This window comes from Elephantulus edwardii, unplaced genomic scaffold (genome assembly GCF_000299155.1).
Source record: "Elephantulus edwardii isolate Elephantulus edwardi_28Jun2011 unplaced genomic scaffold, EleEdw1.0 scaffold00214, whole genome shotgun sequence".
NCBI classification, from domain to species: domain Eukaryota; kingdom Metazoa; phylum Chordata; class Mammalia; order Macroscelidea; family Macroscelididae; genus Elephantulus; species Elephantulus edwardii.
Window position 1 is genome coordinate 1,017,928 of NW_006399964.1, and position 16,467 is coordinate 1,034,394.

At 49.7% G+C, this 16,467-nt stretch overlaps 1 protein-coding gene across 1 annotated transcript in view; it reads left to right on the forward strand.

The window, feature by feature from the left end:
- Positions 1-16,467, forward strand: part of KIF26B (kinesin family member 26B) — a 717,418-nt gene that overhangs the window by 681,015 nt on the left and 19,936 nt on the right. The window contains exons 11-12 of the mRNA XM_006897738.1: positions 9,004-9,166; positions 10,973-14,339. Coding sequence (XP_006897800.1) covers positions 9,004-9,166; positions 10,973-14,339 — 3,530 coding nt within the window. The remainder of the gene's footprint in view (positions 1-9,003; positions 9,167-10,972; positions 14,340-16,467) is intronic.

Genomic DNA, 16,467 nt, shown 5'->3' on the forward strand with positions numbered 1-16,467 from the left:
TATAGTATTCCATTGTGCGAATGTACCATAATTTCTCAATCCATCTGTTTGTGGTTAGACAGTTGGGCTATTACCATGTTCTTGCGATGGTGAATAATGCTGCTATGAACATTGGTGTACAAATTTCTGTTTGTGCCTCAGTTCTCATATTCTCAAGGTATATTCCAAGCAGTAGAATAGCTGAGTCATATGGAATTTCTATGGTCAGCTTTTTGAGGAAGTGCCAAATTGCCTTCCAGAGTGGTTGCACTATTTTACAATCCCACCAATAATGTATAAACATTCCTTTTTAACAGCTGACCCATGTCTTTCACAGATGACATTTCATTGTCTCTTCACAGGAAGCAGGGCTTGGAGAAAGGATGGGCCCAGAGTGCTAGGGTTGTGCTTTCTAACTTGGAGATTCAGGATTCTTTTGCCTTCCCTCGGCCCCCAAGAAGGGCAGGGTCAGTCAGTGCCCTCCTTTCACGCTCCTCTGGAGAGGTTCATTTCAACCATGCCCACGAGGCAGGGCTGCGGCAAATGGATAAGCTCTCAGTTACTAATCAAAAGCTTAGTGTTTCAAATCCAGCGAGGTGCTCAGGCAAAGGATTTGTCAGCCTGCTTCTGGAAGCCCAAAGCCCTTGAGAACTCTGCAGAGTATAGAAGCAGGTGAGGTGTCATGAGGCCTAGCCCACTCCAGGCATCTGTGTTTGTCCTCCAGAGAGCATGGTCTTTTCTTGTGGGATTATCTGGTCCCTGTCACAGGGTGACTTTGAGCACTGCCCTTCGTCTGACGATCCTGGACTGTTTCCCCAGTTGGGAATACTTCTTTGTCTGAGAATCATTGAACATCCGACTTATGAGTACAGACTGCCCTTTCAGAAAAAGGCTAGGCTGTTGGAGTTTGTCTGGACCTTTGGGGGACATTTTGAAGCAAACAGGGTTCTTTATGTGTCCACGGATGCTTCCTGTAGAGATGACTCAGAGAGATGATCTGGAGCTAGCTGTCTTCCTGCAGTCTGGGAATTAGTGGTGGAGGTGCCTCTCTGCTGTCAGGAGTCTTTTTATATCTTGTGGTGGTGTGGTGCCATCAAGTCCACTACAACTCAGAGTGGCCCTATGAACAGATCTGAACTCTGCCCTGTCCTGCCCCATCCCCACCATCTCCAACACACTTGAGCCCATTGCTACAGTCACTGCATCAGTCCATCTTGTTGAGGGTCTCCCTTTCTTTTCCTGACCCTACACTTCCCAAGCATGATGTCCTTCTCCAAGCACTGGCCCCTCCTAATGAGATGCCCAAAGTAGACAGAGTGTTACGATCCTTGCATGGAAGGCACTTAACTCTTGACAGCCTAAAGTGTTTACCTCGCTCGATGCAAAGCAGGCTTCCTGACTGTAGCACAGAGGACGTTGTCCCTCACTTGCACCATCACTGTGCCCGCTCAGAGATGAACTCCATGAGGAGCTGCATACATTAAGGAGTTAATTAGGGGAGGGAATGCAGACAGGCTCACAGCCTCTTTGGAAGGAAAAGTTCTGCTTCAGCTTGAAATAGGAGAGCTTTGGAGCACTCGCCGATGGCCACAGCTCAGTGCTTCCAGAGATGCTAACCTGAGCATGTGGTCCCTGCAGCACGGACGACAGCCCTCCCACCATGGCAGAGCCCAGAGAGACCACACAGATAACAGCTGCCAGATTAGAATGCCAAGTAGTGAGGAAATGAAGAGGCACCTTGCCTCTCTGGCTTCTGATCATCGGGCACATGCCTGGGGCACCAGCATGATGCCATTACCCAAGTGCAGAGGTCAGCAGATGAGCTCTAGAAGAAATACATTTGGCTTTGCAAGTCATTTATCTTCTGTTGCAACTACTCAATTCTGCATTTGTTGTGGAAATAGATTTGTAGATGATATGTCAACAAATAGGTGTACCTGTGTTACAGTAAAACTTTATTTATAAAACATGCAGTGGCCCAGATTTGGCCTGTGGGCTGTAGTTTCTGAGCAACATGACGATAGATGGATAAAAGCCTGAAATTGTCAATGATCCCATCTTCCTCGGGTCCACAATCAACACCTTTGATACCAACGTTCAAAAGCTGTATTGCACTGGAAAAATCTCCTGTCAAGAACTCTCTGAAGTACTAAGGAGCAGTGAAGTCAGTTTGACTAAAGTGCACCTGATTCAAGCACGGTCTTTCCAGTTGCTTGCTATGATCAGAGAGCTGGACAATGAATAAGGAAGACAGAAGAATCAATGCCTTTGATTTGTGGTGTTGGAAAAGAGCATTGAATATCATATAGATTACACAGAATAAACAAATATGTGTTAGAGAAAGTGCAAACAGAGTGCTCATGAGAAAATGGATGGCAGAAGTTGGTCTCACATACTTTGGGCATGCTGCCTATTCCTTGGAAAAGAACATCATACTTGGAAAGGTGGAGGGTCAACAAAGGAGAAGACCATCAACAAGATCGATTGATACAGAGACTACAGCAATGAGCTTCAGAGCTTCAGAGCAATGAGTGTCAGAGATAATGAGGATGGTACAAGATAAGGCAGGGTTCAGATCCATTAACCATAGGGTCACTGAGTTGTACTTGCCTTGATAGCACACAACAACATTCTAGAGTATTACATGCACCTTCATTTAAAAACAATTTTATTATTAAAATTTGTTCATTGTCCTGCACTTCTTCTATCCTCATGTTATATCTAAGAAAATGATTGACTTATTTAAAAAAAAAAAACAATTTATTTTCCAAAGATCATCTTAAATGGTGTGCTGTGATTGAGGGGAAGTGGTGGGGCTACATGAAGGTGTGGCCAGCCCTTGTCCTGACCCCTGTCACCTCTTCTCTGTCACTAGTCTCTACCTATTCTTCCCAACCTGGCCCCCATTCAGGAACTCTTCCCACCTGGTCCCAGGTCTCCGTCCACCCTGTGGTGACTGGGGCTCTGTTAGCAGCTCAGCCCTCCTCTCTTCTTCCTTCAGTCTTTTGTTTGCTCTGTTATCACTGCCCTTCTGTAATCTGGGTCTCAGCTTCTTACCTAGGAATCTCTGCTAGTATTTTTCAAGCTCATTGCTGTAGTCTCAGTATTTTTCCCTATCTCCAATGCCCTCAATTTATAGCTAAACAACAGAGATGAAAATACAAAGTACTAGGGAGACGTACTCTCTTTTAAAAATATATGTTTAAAAAAACCTACATATTAGCCAATTTTACGTAACTTGTGCCAGAGGAGACTGCCTATGTTTCTCCCAAGGAGCCACTGGTGGAGTCAAACCACCAGAGGTGCTGCCTTTGTGTTAGCTCTATAACTCTTTATATCAGAGCTCCATGTTATATGTACTTGGCAAAACCAGAAAATAAAATAAAAATTACTTTCTTTTTCTTTTTTATCTAGTTTTAATTTTTGAAAAAAATTTATTTATACCATCTTTCACTTTTATACTTTTCCTAACCATAAACAGGGAATGTTTTTCTATTCAGTCTGGAGACTAAGGTGAGCCTGATTCAGGCCATGGTCTTTGCAGTTAACTTACTATGCATCAAAAAGCTGGACCATGACTAGGGATGATAGAAGGAGAGTTGATGTCTTTGAGCTTTGGTGCTGGCGAAGAGTATTGAATATACCATGGACTGCTAGGAGAACAAACAAATTCGTCCTGGAGAGGGTGAGACCAGGCTGCTCCTTGGAGGCAAGGATTCTGAAGCTTCTTCATCTGACATATTTTGGACATGCTGCAAGTCAAGACTAGTCCTCAGAGGAGGACATCATGTTTGTAAGGGTGGAGGGACAGCGCAAGAGAGGAATACCCTTGAGATGGATTGATTCAGTGACTGGGGTAATGGGGGTAGGTGTGTCAGAGACAGTAAGATTGGCACAGAATAGAGTGGGGTTTAGGGCTATTGTGCATAGGGTCGCTATAAGTCACAGGCAACTTGATGGCACATAACAGCAACATTATTTCTCTTACTGTCTCCTGTAGGGAGTTCTAGTGACTTAGTGGTAAGAAGCTGTGCTGCAATCCCAAAGGCTCAGGGTTCAAATCTACCAACTACAAAGTAGAAGGATGGGCAGTTTCCTTCTGTGTGATTACCTGCCTCTGAAAACCCACTGGAGGGTCAACTTTGAGTTGATTCTGACTCAGCAGCACACAATAACAGTTTCTTGTTTTGCAGTTTTACCCATAAAGGTAGTAGGTTAAATCCCAAGTATTTCATCTTGTGGTTGATTCTTGTATTGCTTTTCTAGCTTCATTTTCCATGCTTCCTTTGTTGCTGTGGAAAAATTCAACTGAATTTTGTATGTTGATCCTGTATCCTGCCACTCTAACTTGTTTACTAGTGTACCTTTATTTTTTTTTTTGGTTGAATCTTCGGGGTTTTCTCTGTACACTTTGATATTGTCTGCATATTGCAGTTGTTTTACCATCTTTTGCCAGTTTAGATGCCTCTTGTTTTCTTCTCTTACCTTACTGACCTAGCTAGACCTTCCAATACAATTTAAAATGGGAGTGGTGAGAGTGGGCATCCTGTATGGGCCCTGTTTGCAAGAGGAATAATTTTAGTCTCTCTCCACTGAGAATTATATTGGTTCTTGGTTTTGTGCATATACTTTTCACTATCTCAAGGAAGTTCTCTTCTATTCCTTTTTTTGTTGAGTGTTTTAATCAGTAGGGGGTGTTAGATTTTATCAAAGGCCTTTTCTGCATCAACTGATAGGATCATTACCTTTTTTTATTTTTGGCTCCCTTCTCTCCCTCAATTCTCATCTCCGTTAAACCTCCAAAATGTATTCTTTTTGTGTTAAACTGTTTCTTGGGTTTTTATATCAATGATTTTACACTATAATGGCTTTTTCTGTAACTGACTTCTATCCCTCAGCATAATCTGTTCTTATTTAATCTGTATCATGTAGTATTCCATTGTTTATGGATCATTTGCTAGTGATGTATAACACCTACTGTTTGAACACACCACAGCTTTTTAACCCTTCATTCAGGGACACCCATTCCTTCACTTTTGGTACAAAGATCATTGCTGACTATTACTCTCGAAACTCTTCGAACCTTTTTCTTTACTTAGCAAAGATCCTGAGTTAAATGTACAGTATTCAGGTCCTTGTTCCAGTTAAATGATCATCCTGAGGCTGGAAAAACCAGTTGAATCCCACAAGGCAGGGTGCAGGGTCCCGGGTGGGCCCTTGTGAACCTGGCAGAGGTCTTACCAGCTTCCTTTCAGCAGAGCTGCAGTGCCTGTTGCTAAGCAACACACGTGTACTACGACTTCTCCCATCAGTGTGCCCTTCTTTTTTTTCCTTCTTGAAACATGTGTCCATATTATTGGTTCATGATTGGGGAATCCTGTGGAAACATGGTGAACAGTTCAATATAGTGAAGTTTATTTTCTTCTGTTTCAGTACTTTCTCCTGAGAACTTATTCAGGGTCATATAGAGAAGTCATCTTGTGCATTTGATTAATAAGCTATATCGTTAGGAACTCCCTAATTCAGGGGTACAGCATAAACCTCCAAGAATCCATCTTCATTGTGTAAATGTTTCATAATTTTGCAATCCATTTGTTTGCTGGTGGACATTTGGGCTACTATGTAGCACTAAGGAGTAACAATTTTATAATATATAACATGGGAGAGTCTAGAGAGCATAATGCTGAGTGAACTAACTCAGTTTGGTGAGTGAAGGGTGGAATTTGAGGTGGTGAAGGAATTAGAAAAGATCCAATTGGGATCTGAAAACATGGGTTAAAAGAAGGCATAGATCAGTGGTGATTAATTTTCTAAAACAAGATGTTTATGAGTAATCATTTGAAACACACTGTGAATGTAGGACTACAAGACACAAGGACACAATAAACAAGGTGTACAAATTTTGTATGCAAACCAATATAAAATTTTTTTAAAAAATTTTAAAATAATCCATCTACCATTTCCCAGACTGAAGATGAAGCCTTAGGTGTGCCAGCTGTGACATCTCCATGAAAAACATCTACCTGGCTTGCTCTGTCTGGCTGTCAGTTCTGCTGGTTTTGGTGCCAACCTGCCAGACCTGTTGTGAAGGGCACTTGGTGTTCAGCACAGGCCCCTCCACTGTCATTCCTCACTGTTCTGCTGGAAGCACAGAAGCAGATTCACTTTGCCCTAGAACTGAGCCACGGCAAGCGCGGTGTCCTCAGCCTGACACCTTAATTGGTCCCAGATGAACAGGAGACGCGATTGCTCACACCACAGCCCCCCTCCAGACCTGCCCCGGGTCACATGTCAATGGTTCCGTCCTTCTGCATGGCTGCAACTTGCAGACTGTAGCCACGTCTCACAGGCTGCTGAGCTGGACAGGCCTCTCCAGGGAGTGACCAGGGCGGAGTGGCTCCTTTGAGGGACTCACAGCTGAGCGGAGGGCTAAGGACACAGATGTGAAAGCAGGCATTTCTCATGTGGCATTACAGATATGACAGAGATGCACACGCCCAGGCTCTGAAAACAAAGAGAGGGCATCTGGGGGTTAAGGTCTAGCGGGAAACTGTGAGAGGAACTGGCATTTGGCAGCAGTCAGTGGGGAGGCATGCTGAAGGAAAAGGTGGATTTTTTTTTTTAGCAAGAAGAGTGGTAGTTAATGTCAAAGCAGTGTACATATGGTAATAAGAAGTGGCCTTTTAAACACTGAGCAGGGATGGACTTAGGACAAGCATGTTGTTCCATGTGGTTGAATCTACTGTGTCAAATGGCAGCATGATGAATGACAAAACATCTGCTCCCAGGCGCACACTTAAACTATATCCTAAAGATGACCTAGTTACATGCCATCTTTATTCATAGTCACATGTGAGCACCCTGCTGCCTTCCAGCTGAGGGCACTCATTTTCCAGCTCTATATCAGGTGCATTTTGCAGCTCTATATCAGCTGATATTCTGTGTGATCCATAGGGTGTGCAGGGACTAATTTTTGAAAGTAGACTGTCAGGCCTTGCTTCCTGATCTTAGTCTAGAAGCTCTGCTGAAATCTACCTGGGATGGGTAACGCAGTGCGACATACTGACAGATAGGGTGATCGAGGGACATGTAGGAGAATGGAAAAACTGGAGTCGTTCCTCCAGAGCAAATTCTTTAAAAAAAAAATAAAAATTATTTCCTTGAATCAACATTACCAACTTTATTAATTTATTAAGTGGTTTTACATGTTATTGTTAGGTGCCATTGAGTCACGTACAATTTATAGCAACCCTGTGAACAATAGATCTGAACCCTGTCCTGTCCTGTTGTGTGACATCCTCAGAATCCTAGCACCCTGGAACCCATCGCTGTAGTCACTGTGTCAGGCCACCGGTTGGGGATCTTCCTTTCCTTTACCATCCAGTAATTAAGTAATTTTACATAGACATATTTCGCGTCTGATACAGGCCATGGTCTTCGCAATCACCTGTTATGCATCAGAGAGTTGGACAATGACCAAGGAGGATAGAAGGAGAATTGATGCCTTTGAGCTGTGGTGCTGGAGAAGAGTATTGAGAATACCATGGACTGCTAGGAAAACAAACAGATTTGTCCTGGAAAGGGTTAAACCGGGTGGCTCCTTGGAGGCAAGGATTCTGAGGCTCCGTCTAACTTACTTTGGACATGTTGTGAGGAGAGACCGGTCCTTGGAGAGGGACATCATGCTTGGGAGGGTGGAGGGACAGCGCAGGAGGGGAAGGGCCTCTATGAGGTGGATTGATTCAGTGACTGGGATAATTGGGATGGGAGTGTCAGAGACAGTACGATTGGCACAGGACAGAGCGGAGTTTAGGGCTGTTGTACATAGGGTCGCTATGAGTCGCAGGCGACTTGACGGCACATAACAACAACAACAACATTTCACTTTATTGTACTTCACGTATTGTTTTTTTATGAATTGAAGGTCTTGAGCTAATCTGTCAATGCCATTTTTTTCAATAGCATGTACTCGCTTCATGTCTTTGTGTGATGTTCCGATCATTCACATAATATTTGAAACTTTTCCATCATGCTGTTTTGCATGTAATCGACCCCAATACAGTGTAAACATTACTTTTCTATGCCTTGGGAAACAGACAAAAAAAATACCGTGATTTACCTGAATCCACAATCCTCCTGGTTTATGCATTAAAAGAGCTGAGCTGACAATGTAGGCCACAGTTTCATCATCACCACTGCAGAGCTCATGTGGAGGCCTCTGTGGAGACCGTTCTAGGAAGTCCTGACTGTGTGGGCACCTGGGTCTCTCTGGCTCTCCACTCACCCTCAGAGCGTGGGTCTGTGTAACTCCATCACTACTAAATAGGAGGCAGTGGCAGTAAAGTGTTTAACATCTTGACAGAGAAGGGTTTTGAGAAAAGAAAAGAAACATATCAAGTCGTCTTTATAGACACTGGTAGCCTAGTGGTAAGGACCTGTGCTGCCAAGTGAACGGCAGGCAGTTTGAATCTGCCAGGCGCTTCAAGGGAGAAAGAAGAACAGTCTCCTTCTGTATGATTTACGGTGTCTGAAAACCCATTGGAGGGTCAGCTATGAGTTGGTTCCCACTTGACGCCACTTAACAACATAGAAGCTTTGGGTTGGGTGACAGGTCTTTGTTTCAATGACTGCAAGTTTGCAAACACAGGGAGAGGCCATGTGTGAAGCGGCTTGTGGAAACCCTAGCCGCAGAGGCACTTTCTGGTGATCCCTCCCCCTTGCCTGTATCTGCAGGCCACCCAATGGGCCCCATCGTGTGCACGTGCACAGAGGACACCCCACCCCACCCCAGCCAGGGCAGCGGTGCCAAGGGAGGCATTTGCATGAATTCGATCCTTGGGGTTAGAAGCAGTTGCTCTTCTGCCAAATACAAATAGGCTCACACGGGAGAACGATACTCATTAGGATGCCATTAAAAAAAGGAAAGAAAAAATGCCCATAACAACAGAAAATCCCAGCGCGAGGCCTGACAGCCTGTGTGAAGCATGGCCCCCTAATGCGGCCCTAATTCACTTTGTCCTGCAGGGAGAGCAAGCTCACCATGCTGCTGCGCGAGTCCCTGGGGAACATGAACTGCCGCACCACCATGATTGCTCACATCTCGGCGGCCGCGGGCAGCTACGCTGAGACCCTGTCCACCATCCAGATCGCCTCGCGGGTCTTGAGGATGAAGAAGAAGAAAACGAAGGTAAGGAGTCTGCAGGCGCTGGGCTGGGTAAAGGCCTCCCTTTGGGGCCCTGCCCTGGGCCAGCGTCCAGAGGAGCCAGTGCACACTTGGCCCCCATGTGCCAGGGTCACGTGCCGCTTTGGGGACAGAACACCTACAGGGTCGTGAAGAGGCATCACCCATGTCCTGTCTCCTCCCCAGAGCTGGTCCCTTCCACCGCCACCTCACCCACCAGGGAGCACGTGGGCCTCTCTAAATGTTACCAGTGTGCTACCAATTAGAAGGCAGTGTTTGGGAGGGACCAGAAAGAGCCACTGTTTTCTTCCTGCCTGTCTTGGTCTGATGGAGGTGGAGACAGCCCTTGGACTGTTTGACCCCAAAGGGGATTACTGAGTCTGGATTAACGCAGCTCTGATTCTTCTTGATTTCCCATAGTCCTCTTCGTTCACCTGGGCATTGCCATGCAAATTTAGTGGTTTCAGGTGGATGCTGAGGACCAGCTAAAAATATCACAAGACTCATTTCTAAAGCAGCAAAGCTAGGGTTGAGAAAGCAAGTGTTAGAAGCAGTCATCATTGTGGTCACTTAGGTCCAGGATCATGGTGATGGGGGAGACAGTTATGCTTCATTGTATAGAACAGACCCTGGGTGGTCCAAAGGGGTGAGCATGCTACAAGTAGATGCGAGGTTGGTAGTTCAAATCTATTCAGACATACCTGGGAAGGAAAAAAAAAGATCTGGAGATAAGTTCCCCAACATATACAGCCTAGAAAACACTATGGGACACCATTCTGCTTCATACCTACGGGGTTGTGGTGAGGCAGAATCAATTCTGTGGTCTGGCTCTTGGATGGATGGATGGATGGATGGATGGATGGATGGATGGATGGATGGACGGACGGACGGACGGACATATAGTTGTTATGTATCTTCAAGGCATAGCCAACTCACAGCCAACCCTCTACCAGGTTTTCTGAGGCAGTTAATTGCACAAAAGGAGATGGCCCTGCTTCCTCCTGCAGAGCAGCTGGTGGATTCAAACCACATGCCTTCAGGTTAACAGTGTGTACACATATGTTGTTATTGTTGTTGTGTTCTATAGAATCGGAACCAACCCATAGCTGACCCTCCAGAGGGTTTTCAGAGGCAGTTACTTACACGGGAGGAAATTTTCCATCTTTCTCCCATGGAACAGCTGGTGGCCTTGAACCTTGTGCCTTTGAACCTTTTGCCCAATGGAGGTGATGATGATAGATAGATAGATAGATAGATAGATAGATAGATAGATAGATAGATGTAGATGCATAGATAAGAGACAGGATACTCCAGTGGCCAAGTGGTAAGAAACTGCACTGCAAACACAAAAGCACAGGGTTCTAATCCACCCTCTGCTCTATGGGAGAAGGATAAGTAATCTCCTCCCATGTAATTTTCTGCCTCTCAAAACCGCTGGAGGGTCAGCTATGGGTCAGTTCCAACTCAATAGCACACAGCAATAACAGTCCCAACTGTTTAAAGGAGAGATAGTCTGTGGCGTAAGGTTCTGCAAATGGCTTGGGCCTCCAGATTGGAGATGCCTTCAGCCCTTGCGTGGCCAAATGGGGTCTGGGCTGGTTGTCCTTCTGTACGGGGCCTTTTCTCCTCGCCCTGTGTGTCTCATTGGCACTGGTCTTTGCACATGCAGCTGTGGGACAGATAGACACACAGGCGTGGACACATCAAGTGATGGGCCATACTGGGGCCCACCGTGGCCTTCAATAGCCTGTCCGGGCTGTGCTGAGGATCTCTGTGTCCCCACTCTAACTCATCCCCTTCCTCTCCCCGCAGTACACATCCAGCTCCTCTGGCGGAGAGAGCTCCTGCGAAGAAGGCCGGATGCGCCGGCCCACACAGCTGAGGCCTTTCCACACAAGGACCGCAGGGGACCCCGACTTTGCCATGCCGCACTTGTCCAGTGACCCTGACTATTCCTCCAGCAGCGAGCAGTCCTGTGACACGGTCATCTACATCGGGCCCAATGGCACAGCCCTCTCCGACAAGGAGCTTACAGACAATGAAGGTCCCCCGGACTTTGTGCCCATCGTGCCGGCTCTGCAGAAGGCCAGGAGTGATGGCCGGGCTCTCGAGGCCGCAGAGGCCCCCGCCAGCCAGGCCGAGAGGGACTGCCTCAAGTGCAACACGTTCGCAGAGCTGCAGGAGAGACTCGACTGCATCGACGGCAGCGAAGAGCCCAGCAAGTTTCCTTTCGAGGAGCTGCCTGTCCCATTTGGGGCAGAGGCGGCCAGCAGGTGCCGTGCACCCGGCCAGGCCAACGGGGCCAGCATGCTCTCTGAGCCTGACAAGGAGGAGAGCGGGGCCAGTGGCCAGCTGGCCGAGAGGGAGGGCACGGACCCGGCCTCCAGGGTGCAACGCCATCAGTCCCCAGGCCCAGTGGTGACCCTGGGCAGCCCCAGCCCAGCCTCTCCCCGGAGCGTGCCGGGCAGCAGCCAGCATGGCTCCCCACTGGTGCAGAGCTCCAGCCTCCAGAGCAGCCGGGAGAGCCTCAACTCGTGCGGCCTCAGCGAGGGCAAGCCCCGACCGGTGGGCTCCCCGCGCCTGGGTGTTGCCAGCCTGTCCAAGACCTCAGACTATAAGACCCCTGGCTCTCCATCGCAGAGGTGCAAGGTCTACACCCAGAAGGGGGTCCTGCCCGCCCCTGCACCCCCGCCGGCCCTGAGCAAGGATGCTGGCACAGCATCCAACGAACCTGGGCCGCAGCCCGATGTCCGGACCCCCCCGGTGGGAATGAGTCCCCAGGTTTTGAAGAGATCTATGTCTGCTGGGAGCGAGGAGTTCCCGGAAGCCCCTGGCGAGGATGAGCACCACGCGAGCACATGCCCTGAGGCCCAGAAGGAGATAGTGAGCACAACCACAGTGACGGTGCAGCAGCCGCTGGAGCTGAATGGGGAGGACGAGCTGGTGTTCACACTGGTGGAGGAGCTGACCATCAGCGGGGTCCTGGACGGCGGCCGCCCCACCAGCATCATCAGCTTTAACAGCGACTGCTCCGTGCAGGCCTTGGCCTCGGGCTCCCGGCCGGTCAGCATCATCAGCAGCATCAGTGAGGACCTGGACAGCTACTCCAACGTGGCCTCTGTCTCCGAGGTCAGCATCACGCAGTTCCTGCCCCTTCCCAAGCTAGCCCTGGATGAGAAGGCCCCAGATGCAAGCAGCCGGCGCTCCTCTGTCAGCTCCTGGCTGAGCGAGATGAGCACGGCCAGTGACGGTGAACAGTCCTGTCACAGTTTCATCGCCCAGACGTGCTTTGGGCACGGGGAAGCCATGGCCGAGCCCCCGGCCTCGGAACTGATCAGCAGCCGGCCGAACTCAGCTGTGGTGTGCAGGGAGACGCCCAGAGGGGGCCCTGAGAATGTGCTCATCTTGTCTGAAGTGGGGGAAGATGCTTTCAACAGATCCGCTCCCATCAAAGCTTGCAAGATCTCAACGCTGGGCAAAGCCATGGTCACCATCTCCAACACAGCCAACCTGAGCCGCCGAGAAGGCTACATCCCCATGAAGACCAACATCACCGTCTACCCCTGCATCACCATGGGGCCCCTGAGTATCCAGGACACTGAGGTGTCCACTGCCCCTGTCGGGACAGCCCCTAGAGCAGGTCACCCCCAGGACAGCCAGGTCACCAGTGCCAAGAGAGAGATGACGTTTGCAGACCCCTGGCTGAAGCGAGAGGATGAGGTGAAGAGAGAGAACGCTCATCCTGACGAAGGGCTTAGGGATGAGACGGGGGCCAGCCCCACCAAGCCTGAGGCCGGGCCTGAGCAGACCCAGGAGAGGAAGTCCAGTGCCGGTGACAGGCTCAGCAGCAGCAGCGGAGAGGTATCTGCGTCCCCCATGCCGGACAACTGCCGGAGGATTGTGGATGGCTGTGAGATGGCCCTGTCTGGTTTGTCTGCCCAGAGCCCTGGCCATTCCAATAAGAACCTGAGGTCCAGCAGCCTGCCTAGAGCTTTCCAGAAAGCCAGTCAACAAGAGGAGCTGGACAACCTCTCCTTCCACTGTGCCCCCGAGAGCAGTAGCTTCAGCTCTGCATCCTCCAAGGCCTCCCTGGAAAGGAAGGTGGCATCCCCCAAGCACTGCATCCTAGCCCGGCCCAAAGGAGCTCCTCCTCTGCCTCCGGTCCGCAAGTCCAGCCTGGAGCAGAAGAACCGGGCCAGCCCCCAGCACAGCACCTGCAGCAGTGGGACTAGCAGCCCATCAAACCAGCCCGCCACATTTCTGGCCAGCTTCTCCGATGAGCTGGGCAGCAAGGTGAAGGAGCCCAGTAGCAGCAGCAAGCTCTTCAGTGCCAAGCTGGAGCAGCTGGCCAGCAGGACCAACTCACTGGGCAGGACCACTGTGAGCCACTATGAGTGCCTGTCACTGGAGAGGGCCGAGAGCCTGTCCTCGCGCATGTACGCGGGCAGGGACAGCACTATGCCCCGCGCAGGCAAGAGCGTGGGCCGCAGTGTGGGGGCCTCACCCCCCAACTCGGGAGTCACCGGCTCATCGGCAGGGGCCTCCCCCAAGGCCAGCCAGTCCAAGATCACAGCTGTGGGCAAGCTGCTCCTGGCCAGCCCCAAAGCGCGGAGCCTGGCCACAGCTACCACCAAAACTCTCAGCTTCTCCACCAAGTCCCTTCCGCAGTCAGTGGGCCAGAGCCCTGGGCTGCCTCCCAATGGGAAGCAGATGTCCTGGTCCACCCAGTCACTCAGCAGGAATCGGGGCTCCTCTGCTTCTGGGCTAGCCTCCAAGCTGCCCCTGCGGGCTGTCAACGGGCGCATCTCAGAGCTGCTGCAAGGGGGTGCAGGCGCAAGGGCCCTGGCAGGGCGTGCAGGGCCTGAGGCCGAGGAGAAGCCCGGGGCACCTGTGCTGCCCTCACCCTACAGCAAGGTCACTCCTCCACGCAGGCCCCACCGCTGCAGCAGCGGCCATGCAAGCGACAACAGCAGCGTGCTGAGTGGGGAGCTCCCTCCGGCCATGGGCAAGACGGCCCTGTTCTACCACAGCGGCGGGAGCAGCGGCTACGAGAGCATGCTGCGGGACAGCGAGGCCACCGGCAGTGCATCATCCACCCAGGACTCCATGAGTGAGAACAGCAGCTCCGTCAGCGGCCGGGGCCGCAGCCTCAAAACCCCAAAGAAGAGGTCCAATTCAGGTAGGCCTCCCTCCGCGCCCTTGCTGGGCAGCTCATGGTGGGGTCTTTGCCTTCCTGGTCATTGACTGTGTCAGTCACCTGAGAGCGGCTCTCTCGCTGGTGATTAGTGCATTAAGGGGTGCTGGACTGAATGAAGGGGTACTGGTTTTATCTCACCTAGAGGAAGCTGGCTTTGTCCACTTTTGTACTGGGGTTGAAGCTGCTGAAAGACCAAGGTTTAATGCTTTCTATGAAATCTGGTTAAGGTAGTCTCCTTAATGATCTGGTGTCTGCAGAAGCCTGTAATGGGGGGCTGGAGGCCTCCTAACCCGACCAGACATGGGAGGAAAAGCATTTTGCCTCATGTGTGGGAGACCTACCTAGCTAGACTCTCTTATTGTTGTTGTTGTTGTTGTTGTTTGTACCATAGAATCAAAACAGACTCGTAGCTGACCCTCCGGTGGGTTTTGAGAGGCAGTTAATCTCCCAAGAGGAGACTGCCCATCCTTCTTCCATGGAGCAGCTGGTGGCCTCGAACCACGTGCCTTTGGAGCGCAGCTTCTTGCCCCAGGCCACCAGAGAGGCATAAATTCACACCCGCCATCAGACTGGGAAGGCCTACATGTAACACACATACACACACCCCACCACACATATACACGCCACACACATGCACATGCCATATGCAGACACACACATGCATACAAATCACACACGTATTCACACCTTCCACACACATACCACAGAAGCATCTGAAATTCTTACACGTACACATAGACAAACATACACACACACTCAAGCTTTGCATGCCCACTACAGTGTTTAAAATGCATTGGGGACGTTTTCTAGTCTTATAGTCTAGCAGAGCTAAGATATGGGCCCCAAAATGAAAGCTAAACTCACTTACTCGGACTCATAATGAATACTCCAGGACAGAGTAACTGTCCCGTGGGGTTTCCAAGGCTGTGAGCCTTCACAGAAGCAGGTATCTCCTCTTTCCTCTGGTTCCCAGCAGGTTGCTGGATTCTGACCACTCACAAAGCCTTCGCCACTGCTCCACCAGAGTTCTTGCACGGGCCTACAGTCTGGCTAATCTGGATGTGAGTTAATGAGATAGAAAGTCATGCTGGACAAAAGAAAGGAGGCCCAGATGGGACAGCTGGTGGCCCTGGGAACCATGGAGTAGTTATGTGCCTGTAAGTCAGAACCACCTCATAGCTGAGCCTCCAGCGAGTTTTCAGAGGCTGTAAATTACACAGGAGGAAGGTGCTCATCTTTATCCCAAAGAGCAAACTAGTTGATTTGAACTTGTCTTTAGGTTGACAGTGCTGGTAAAAGGACAATAAGCAGAAAAGGGGACAGAAAGGAGGAATGAAAAGTGCACCAAAGGTCATGTGTGCTGCTTTAAGATGTTGCCTGGAGCAATCTGTGCTCAGCAGAAGTGCCCTGATGTAACAGTGCTAACAAATGAAACGAAACCTCCTCAGAGGCCCCTGTGTGCGCTCTGCCTTTGTCCAAGTGGGGGTAGCATTGCATCTGCTTTCTGGACCTGTCCTCTGCCCTCCTGTGGCCCTAGGGTACATTGTGGAATCATGGGCCCTCTAAGAATATTGGTGCCCCAGTAGCAAAGAACTGCTCTGCCAACCCAAGGCATGTAGTTCAAATCCACCAGCTGCTCCAAGGAAGAAAGAAAGGCAGGCTATTTACAGCCTCTGAAAACCCCTAAGGATCAGCTATGAGTTATTCTGACTCAACACCATATAACAGCTTATTTTGGAATTAAAAGATACTGTGAGACCCAGAGGGGGCCCCCTCAGCAACTTCCCATATACCTTCCCTCTCAACCACGGCTGCTCTCCCCTCTCCTCCCACCATGGGCAGGCATAAGCTCTGGAATACTGTAGCCCAAACACAGGACCTATGGTCCATGCATACATGAACCCTTTGTCCTTCTCAGATCAATCAAGTGAAGGGACTAAGGGCTCACACAAGTTCACCTACACAAAAGGGCTGGTTTAGGTAGCCCCTCCACCACCTCCCACCACAGATCATCCCAGGACCCTCATGCCTGTCAAACTCTGGTGCCTACGTAGACCTGATGGCATGTGTCATTCTCAGATTCACTCTGATGGAGCCTCTCAGCTCTCTA